General features: G+C 45.5%; 1 protein-coding gene across 1 annotated transcript in view; it reads right to left on the reverse strand.

Annotated features, from left to right (window-relative positions):
- Positions 1-10,000, reverse strand: part of col14a1a (collagen, type XIV, alpha 1a) — a gene marked incomplete at its 5' end in the record, with an annotated part of 165,078 nt that overhangs the window by 85,759 nt on the left and 69,319 nt on the right. The window contains 2 exons of the mRNA XM_063217544.1: positions 8,037-8,186; positions 8,919-9,041. Coding sequence (XP_063073614.1) covers positions 8,037-8,186; positions 8,919-9,041 — 273 coding nt within the window. The remainder of the gene's footprint in view (positions 1-8,036; positions 8,187-8,918; positions 9,042-10,000) is intronic.

The following is a 10,000-nucleotide window of genomic DNA, read 5'->3' on the forward strand; positions in this document are numbered from 1 at the left end:
TTCTTCCTCTGAGAAAAATAGATCCATTCAGAAATTGTAGATAAAATATGTATTGCAACCTCAATCACACTGGGAATCGTATTACATCAATGTTGTGGTTTGTGACGAGCTTTGCGAGTGGAATCGGGTTTTATTTTTGTTGAGAAGTCAAGTTTACATCCAGTGTGGCTGTTTAACGTTACTGTCTATGGACACTGGCCTGGGCAGATTTCTCGCCGCCTCAGCTAAGTCTGACCCCCTCGCCCCGATTCCCATTCTACAAAATTAGCACTGTAGCCTACTTAGCATAATATCATAACATAAGCGCGACTTTATGGGCGCTATCAGGGCAGATGTATGATCTGCCCTGACCAATGACAGGTTGGTGGCCCTGCCTGCTTTGAAAAAGACACAACAAACATATTACTCCGCTCATCTCTAACCTGTGGGATTTTATTAACTCCATTGCCGCAAATTTCCCTCACAAAATCGGTGGATTAAACGGATAACCATGTCGGATTTGACGAAGGATATGTGTTGGCTGGTTAAAGATTCACATTTGTGGTAGGTACAGTTTGTATATTTGCTATTGCAAAGTTTAAGGTTTTATGACCGAAGTCTTTGCATAATGGGTAACTGTCTGTCTGTTATTTAATGAAATTTGTGGGCTTGCAATGTTGAGACAGCAAGCAAATGTGTAGCTTCGTAAAGTCTGCTGCTGCTACCCCCACGTAGCCGACTAGCTGATGACATTCTCTGAGAAGCTGTGTTGGGCTTACTACATAGTTTAAACAAAGCGTGAGGGATTATGAATCAAGTCTTTGTAAAATAGGGAAACTGGAAGTTATTTAATGAAATATCTGAGCTTATTGAGCTTGGGATGTTGTTGACAGCTTCATTTATGCTCAGTATTGTCTGCTGTGTCCCCGAAAGCAAGCTAAAAAATACACCTGCACACGGTCCAGCCTAGCATTGCAGAACAGGAGCGACTCTGTTGGATAGTGAGCTTCAGTGGCTGAATGCACAATTCCCCTGTTAAGTTTTAACCATGGCTACTCGTTTCGAAAATAGGCACGTCCTTTCCCGGTATTGGTAGCATTTGGTTCTGTGGTACATTTGAACCGGCAGCAAGAGGACGACTGACTGAATTGAATAGTGTTGCAGGGCTTGTTGATTTGGTTGCATCCAATGTAATGTACGAACGGTGAAGGCGAGATCACTCGTCTATAGGCAGCAGCAGTTTGTACTGTAGTAGCCTAGGCCTACTTGAGGACAGTTTGTTTCGCATGTTGGCCGACAAAAATGCTTCTACATTTCAAACGAGTATGTTTGCACACGAGGAGTTTTGCTCTGCTTTGGCAAAGGCTACGATGCTGTGCTAGCCTTAGTTTTCCTGATTGTTCGTGCTGTCCGGTTGCGTGGAGTGCATATTCTTGTCGTGTTGCTTGTCACAAACTCCAACTCCGCGAGCGGACAAAGCATTTTTCTTATAATTTCTTAACATGTCTGCAGTCGCTCTGCTTAAATGAGCAAGAGCTGCGTGGAGAGAACTGTCAAAAACAGCTTTCTTCAGAACAGAAGTTGAACAGATAACGCGCATGCCTGATAAGTGCGGTGTATCACGGTGGTGTTTTACTAACACACCAAACACTGCGTAAACGCTCTCCTGTCTTGCCTACACACGCAATGCAACTCGTAAATGATACAGTATTGATTTTATTATTATGGACTTGATCGCCAAAATTTCTGCCCTGCCTGTTTTCCCATCCACCGGCCGCTACTGAGTACAGACACAGACAGAAAGAAAAAGAGATTCAGAGAGAACGAGAGAGAGTGAGGGAGGCAAAAAGTCAAAGTCACAGATTGTAGTGTTAAACAAAAACACATTGTAATGTGCAATAGCACAGTTTCCCTTTCATTCCTTCATAGCCATGGTTTCAAGGTTTTTCAAAACTACTGTACAACCTCAATTCAGTGAGTGCTGAAAGGATGTGTGTTACAGCACACAGTACCTGCCTTCCGGCCATTATGGGCGAAGACAGATCTGAGATCAGAGAGATCAACCAGAGGTCTGCAGCTGTGCTGACAGCATTAAGACATTATCTAGAGTTCAGGATGCTATACAGGAGCCGGCCCGGGTGGGGCCCCCTGATCACAGCAGAGCCCAGCCCCAGGCACCACAGTCAATGCACGCTCACTGACGCTGGAGCTGCCTGGAACTGCAAACGGTCGGGGGAGGAAAAATTGTCATGTGTACAAACGAAAGCCTTAACTGCCATGAAGAAAAACAGCCGTCCGTTTCGATTAGCGTGACACACACAGTATCGAGCCCCTGTGCGCGCCGCACATGTTTCGCATTAGGGGCTGGGGAACCGGGTGCTGCCTGCTGCTCTTTTCTCTACGGCTACACAGGGACCGCTCGCAGGCAGCGGCGGACCGCTCTTACTATACAGCAGGCGGGAACGCAACTCACACACATGCAGGCCACCTCGCCCACGCATGCAAGCTTAGATCACAAACACATGCAGCGCAGGCAGCCATATGCAACCTCGCACACTCATGCAAAGCAAACACACTGTGAAGCCTGACTCATGGAACCTCACGCCCTCACCAGGGCTTGACATTAACTTTTTCATCCACCGGCCACTGTGGCTAGTGGTTTTCCAGAGTCACTAACCATTCAGGTATTCCACTAGCCACAGATTTTATATCGTTTTTTTTATCATGATAGTGTATGTCTAACATCAGAAGATGAGGTGCTAAAGCAGGAAGAATGTTGCTTGTTACATAGAAGTATATCAAGCAAAAAGAAACTGAGCTTTTTCTTGAACTTAAACACAACATGAATAATTGTTATTATATGAATAAGAATAAGCTGGCAGACAAATTGGCTGGTGACACTGACATTATTACTAGCCACAGCCAAGTTTTACCAGCATTTGTCCGGTTGGCAGGTGCCAGTGTTAAGCCCTGGCCCTCACACAACCAAAACACATGCCAACTCAATCTTTCAACCTCACCCATGCAAGCCCATCTTTAAAAAGACTATACACATACAGCCTGACCCATGCAGTCTTACCCATGCTACATCAACACATGCAACACCTCACCCAGCAACCTCATCCAGAGACTAGAACTCCATCAAGCACTTCTGGTCAGTCTCCATGATACAGTACATTACATAATAACCAACGTCATTGTCTAAATGACTATTTATTTACCAAAATAGGGATCTATAAATTAATAAGTAAAACACAATGAAAGGTGGAGATGCATAGTTTCTTGGATAGCGACAATATGTATAGACGTATAGACATATTATAGACATACGTTGCATTGGATGCTTTCGAGTTACGCTTTCGATATATGATGCACTGATGCGCTCATTAAGTGCATTCCTCGTGAATATTTTTACGGATGGATGACAAGTGTAGACAACCAAGTGTTGTGACACCTGAACATATGGACCAATACTTTGGATGCCCTATGGACCAGGTTGTGATTAATGCATAATGCACATGGTTACCCCTCACTGCCCAAACGCACCCACACAACCACGACATGTGGGCACTCTGAGCCTTGTAGAGTAGATGAACTGCAGTCATGCAAGGCAGACGTCAGGCGGAGGAGGAGGAGGACAGAGGGAGAAAGAAGGCAGATGGAAGAGTGTCTAGTTTGTGTGTATTAAATGCAAAGGTAGGGGTGGAAATGTATGCCGCACCGTAACGGCTCACTAGCACTGTATGCAAATGTGTGTCATAAATTGTGCATTAGGACCAGGCCGGAGAGAGGGTATGGGAGAGAGGAGGCGAGAGGAGGCGAGAGGAGGGGAGGGAGAGGAGGAGAGAGGAGGTGAAAATAGAGGAGAGGAGGTGAGGCTAGAGAAAGGCAAGTTGAGGGTAGGGGATAGGATAGGAGAGGAGAGGAGAGGAGAGGAGAGGAGAGGAGAGGAGAGGAGAGGAGAGGAGAGGAGAGGAGAGGAGAGGAGAGGAGAGGAGAGGCAGACCGAGCCTGGAGACAGGAGGGGAAGAGAGAGGAGAGGAGGAGAGACGAGAGGCGAGCCCAGAGAGGTGAGACCAGAAGGTGACACCAGAGAGTGGCAGACCGAATCAAGGGGAGGTGAGTGGAGGAGAGAGGCGGCGGAGGTGGTGATTAAGGGGGGGATGTGTCGGTTTGAAGAGGAGGCGAGTAGGAGTGAGGAGAGGGGGGGGGGGGGGGGGGGGAGTGAAAAGTGCGGCAAGCTGAGCCCAGGTGACAGTTGACAGATAATAGCGGCATCTTATAGGGACCAGAACAGAGAGAGAAAACAGAGAAGAGAGACAGAGGAGAGAAAAAGCCCCGTGCAGCCACGCTCCTAGCCTGGGAACTCCCATACTGCCTTTAGTTCTCCACAATCGTTTCGATCTGAAAGATAGTCTGGCGAGGATGACTCATAACGTCCAAGATCATGGTACCTGTGTCATAATGGCCAAGCATTCCGACCTTTACAGTTTCTCTGCCCAATCAGAGAGCAGGGCAGTGTGTCATAATAGCCAAGTATTCTGCCCCCTACGGAATTTATGATAGGCAACTCCCCAGACCTAATCTCACTTGTGATTAGGTCTGGTGTTAACCAGGCAGCAATGCTCCCACTGACTCCAGCCACAGGTCTACACATGATGCCCTGGCAGCTCTTTCATCTCTGCAGGAGGGGGTCTAACTCTTTTATGGAGGAGAGGGGAGGGGAGCCTTCATGAGAGAGAGTTGAACTACAGGAAACGGGCTCCTGAACATGTGTGTGTGACTGAATGGTGTGAAGTGACCACAGCTCTATGCAGCGAATCTACCTTCAGAGAGTATATTGAACATAGCACAGGATGAAACCCAGGACTAACGTACAGTACATCTCCGACTACCCACTCACTGTCTCGCTACAAGTCCAGAGGGAAGGGAAGGGACATAATTTATTGAATAACTACCAGAAACAGAGAGAGAGAAAAAAGCAAAGGCAGGTAGAAAACACATAAAAGTAAAACAGTGCCATAGACAGTAGACACTCGAGGGAGTGCAACATTCTGATGTATTTCAAACCTGAACACTTTTTAATTTCTCATCTTGAATAGCACCTGGCCTGTTCCCCACGCTACTGTGACCGTATGGATTTCGCTATCAAAAATAGATGTAAGACTGGGCCAGATGATTCAAGCAGGTAATGACAAAGACGCTTCCCAGAAAATCTAATTTGGGCTTTGGACTGAAGCGCACTATTCCCCTGGGCAGGAGAAACAGCAAGAACTCCGTAGCGGGCCGGGGTGTAGAGTGGAACGAATGCAAGCGGAGCGAGACACCGCACCGCACCTTACAGCACCACACCTCACCACACCACACCACACCACACCACACTTTCTACTCTCCAAACTCCCTCACATGTCCTCATTACATTCAACACTTTCTTTTTTTTTACCACAGGACATCAATAAACTTCAATCTACCCCTCTCGTCTCCAGCCTTACACTTCCAACATCAAAGGTATAATCTGTTTTGGGCATTATCATACTGCTGGCTGCACACTTTTCAAAATGTCATGAGTGTTTTGCTGGGCTGAGGATTTTTTTTTTTTTGCAGACACTGAGAGCGTATGTACTTATTTTTATGTATGAAGCAGGCTGAGGGTACTTGTGTGTGGGTGGTGAAAGCTTACATTATGATACAGAACTATATGTCCTGAGAGGAAATCTAATTTGCTTGCTGCGTTTTGACATCGTCACTCCTTTCAAAAAGTGAACAAAAGGGTGGCTTACAGTACATTTGCGGCAGTACTCTGTCCCACTCCATTCCTCTCCTGTGGTAGCTCTTATAGCTAAGGTATAACTGCTGTAAATGTACATTGTTTGCCATCATATATATATACAACTCCTATTGCGCCATTTTTGTGGCAACACCCAGTCACACTCTCGCTGTCAGAGAAAACGTACCATTCTCAAAAAACAAAAACCGTAACAATAAATGCTGCAATCGGCTTTACACAAACAACACTGGGAACAAAACGTTTTAATCTCAGCAAAGCACGTCGCCTAAAGCAAGAGGCTCTAATTAAAGTCAACCAACCACAAAACTGCAGTTCTCCCAAACACACCCTCTGCTACTATTAATGTTTGAGTGCTGATGAGACGGTGGCGCTATAACGCGGCTTTAACGGCTGGGGTGGACTAATAAACTCCACCGTTCCTTTCAGGGCACCCGGCTTTGTCCCTTGCCCGAAGAGCGAATGGTGTGGACTGTTAAACACCACCATGTTTTTTTTTCTTCTTCAGGGCACCCTTTGTCCACTTACTATAAGAGTTGAACAGCCTGCTGCATCAATGTCGGACTGCCCTGCTTAAGAAACTTTCTTTCTGTTACAGAGCTTAGCTATAGATAAAAACCAGACTACAATCCATCTGAGGGTCCCTCAGGGACACTGGGAAACCTCTTGTGGGCAGATGTAGAGCAAAGAAGGATGGGAGGGATGGGATGGGAGCGTTTTTTTTGTGATATTTTTTGGGGCTTTTTTTCAGACAGGACAGTGGGAGAGAGACAGGAAACGACATGAGAGAGAGAGAGAGAGAGAGAGAGAGAGAGAGAGAGAGAGAGAGAGAGAGAGAGAGAGAGAGAGAGAGAGAGAGAGAGAGAGAGAGAGAGAGAGAGAGAGAGAGACAGGGAAGGAACCAATGTCTTCCATAATACAAAACTCAGACAAGTCAATAGAAAATTCAGACACAGAACAAAGAGATGTACTGTACCTATGCATGAATGGATGTATGCGAGAGGGTGCTCAGGGTTTGTCGCTAAGGAAGTGTGGAGAGGGTAGTTTGTGTTGTATCAGTTATGTTTACATGTTTAGCCAGCTCGCTGGCACTGGTTGTGTTGCATTCATGTGCATTCATGTGCTCTGGGAATTATGGTAATTACCAAACAAACGCTGATGAGAAGCACACATGAGCAGCCCACCATGTGGCATTTTCCACTGGGCAACTTGTAGAATATTTTGATACACAAGTTGCTCAGATGAGATAGCCTTGACTTTTGGTGGAGAGAAATTGCAGTTTATTTCTCTCAAAAACGGACTCTGACAGACTATTTTTTTGCAGCCAGTGTAAATATTGTAAATGGCGTGGTAACACGCTAATGCTAAAATCCACACGCCCACCACAAAATGGATAGACGTATTTGGTTTAAAAAAAAACGTGCACACTAGCAGCATCATCAGGATAAACTTCAGCTTTGCTGTGTTTTACGTCACTAGAACAATAAAAAAGGACCTAAACACAACAGCCTCGTAATTTCCAATTCAAAGTGGAAAGCATCATCTTTCCCAGGGCATTAGTATTAAAGGTGTACTAGGTCTAGTCTTAGTCTTAAATGTTGCGGCGGTGGTGTTGTGGGGGTACGTTAGTGTTTAAAGGTACACTGTGCAGGAAATGGTCAAAAAAGGTACTGCAACTATGCTGCTCATTGAAACGGGGCTGCCTATTGCCAAATTTGATCTTTACATGAAAGTTTACTTAGTAATAAACAAATATTTCCTAGTATAGTCTAAGTAGAGTCATTTTTGCAGCTAAAAATTGCTATTTTTGGAAATTCAAAATGGCGGACCATGGAGAAGATGTATGAAAAGTGCAATTTTTCCAGTCATAATGAATACCTAGAATTTGATGGTGGTGGTAAGTATTCATGAAAAAGGTAACATTACTGAATGGGCAGTATGAATTCTGGAAATAAACAACTAAAAATCCCTTTAAGGTGTCATGGTTTAACATGTTGCGCCAGTGGGCCTGTTGTACAGAGTAGTAGTAGAGTAGAGTATTAGTAGAGTAGAATAGAGTAGAGTAAGATTTAGAGGTCCTGGAGGAAATGAAGGTGTCAACAAGCAGTATAGATAGATCCACAGTACACAATACATAATACACAGTACACAATACACAGGGGATCATACACATTATTGTACAGCATATTAAACATTGTGGGGTGATGTTAGTGTCTTGAAGGTGTTGTAGTCGCAGCAGTGGCGTTGTTGTGGGGGATGTTAGTGTTCTTACATGTTGTGCCGGTAGTCTCCACGGGCTCACTGGCGCCAGTGGCATAGGTGGCCATGACCTGGATGCTGTACTGGGTGCCCGGCTGAAGGTTAGGCAGCACCTGAGCGTTCACATCGTCACCCACAAGCATCTCCATGGGTGATTCACCGCCTAACACACACACACGGAAACCCACCCACACACGGAAACCCACCCACACACACACACACACACACACACACACACACACACACACACACACACACACACACACACACACACACACACACACACACACACACACACACACACACACACACACACACACACACACACACACACACACACACGTACACGCACCCACACAAACAATCACTGAAAGTCAGATCCACTGGTTATGATCATACAGCCCTTCACGCAGTCCACAATCCACACTTCACTCAGTCCGCACGCAATTCAACCTCTGTGTTTAGGCAATCACATAAGTGAGCACTGCAGGATGGCTATGAGCAGACAGGTGCTTGTCCTTTACTTTAGTTATATAATATCATGTAATATAATGTATTAGATAGTGTAATAGAAAAGAATATGATGTAATGTAATGTAATGTAATATAATGCAATGTAATTTAATATAATATAATATAATATAATATAATATAATATAATATAATATAATATAATATAATATAATATAATATAAAGTAACTTCATGAATGTGTTTATTGGGTCTTACAAAAACGGCGTTCTTCAATCCCTAGCAGATAGTTTTAGTTAGTTTAGCATGCCAACACCAAATCACTCAATGTAATACAGCCTGCAGCTCAAAATTCAGAGTTGAGACCAGAGGCAGCTACAGTACGCAACTCCAGAGTCCTTCTCTGGTTGTCCTGGTTGTGTGTACCTGAGCTGGGCTTGTAGGTGATGCGGTAGCCCTGGGTGGGGAAGGGGGCGGGGTCCCAGATGATGCGTAGGTGGTCGTACATCGCCAGAGTCACACGCAGGTCCCTTGGGGCGGCCAGGGGCACTGCGGACAAGCAGAGGAGAAAAGAGGGTGAAGTGAAAAGCTGAAACGCCCAATGGGAAAGTCGCATTGTCATTTTGACTGAAAGCACACAACAAAATTGCATCTGTGCCTTGTTGGTGCAATGGCCCAGTCCAACAAACAAAAGGGAGCGGTGTCATGGAGGAGAGTGCTGGGTATTCTCTACCCTAATCCAGCTGGCGGGGTCGAGAATTGAGCCAACCACTCTTGGGTCTAAAAGCCAGACTCCCTAACTGCTTCCCCATGATTTCCTTCAAGAGAGACAAGACCAGACAAGAGGAGAGGAGAGGAGAGGAGAGGAGAGAAGAGAAGAGAAGAGGAGAGAAGAGAAGAGAAGAGAAGAGAAGAGAAGAGAAGAGAAGAGAAGAGAAGAGAAGAGAAGAGAAGAGAAGAGAAGAGAAGAGAAGAGAAGAGAAGAGAAGAGAAGAGAAGAAGAGAGGCAAGTAAAGGAAAGGAAAGTAAAGGAAAGTAAAGGAAAGGAAAGGAAAGGAGAGGAAATAAAAGGAAAGGAAAGGAAAGGAGAGGAGAGGAGAGATTATAGACCAGAGGGGATGAGAGGAGAGAAGACAGAACGGGGCCGAGCGAGAAGAGAAGAGAAGAGAAGAGAAGAGAAGAGAAGAGAAGAGAAGAGAAGAGAAGAGAAGAGAAGAGAAGAGAAGAGAAGAGAAGAGAAGAGAAGAGAAGAGGGGTAATCCAGACGAGTGCAGAGCAGACCAGACGAGGGGACTGGAGTCAGACAGGAAACCAGAGCCTCTGGCTGGGCCTCTGCACGGTTGGGAGAAGGTGAAGGGAAACACCCACGTGCAGTAGGATGTAACCCAGCCTTAATGTAACCCAGCCTTCATGTAACCAAGCCTTAATGCACACACCTCAAGGGCACACACTGGCTGAACCACAGCCTCATTTATGCATGGAGGCACATGTGTGCATGGCTCAAAACA

The sequence above is a fragment of the Engraulis encrasicolus genome, chromosome 2, assembly GCF_034702125.1.
Source record: "Engraulis encrasicolus isolate BLACKSEA-1 chromosome 2, IST_EnEncr_1.0, whole genome shotgun sequence".
Lineage (NCBI taxonomy): Eukaryota > Metazoa > Chordata > Actinopteri > Clupeiformes > Engraulidae > Engraulis > Engraulis encrasicolus.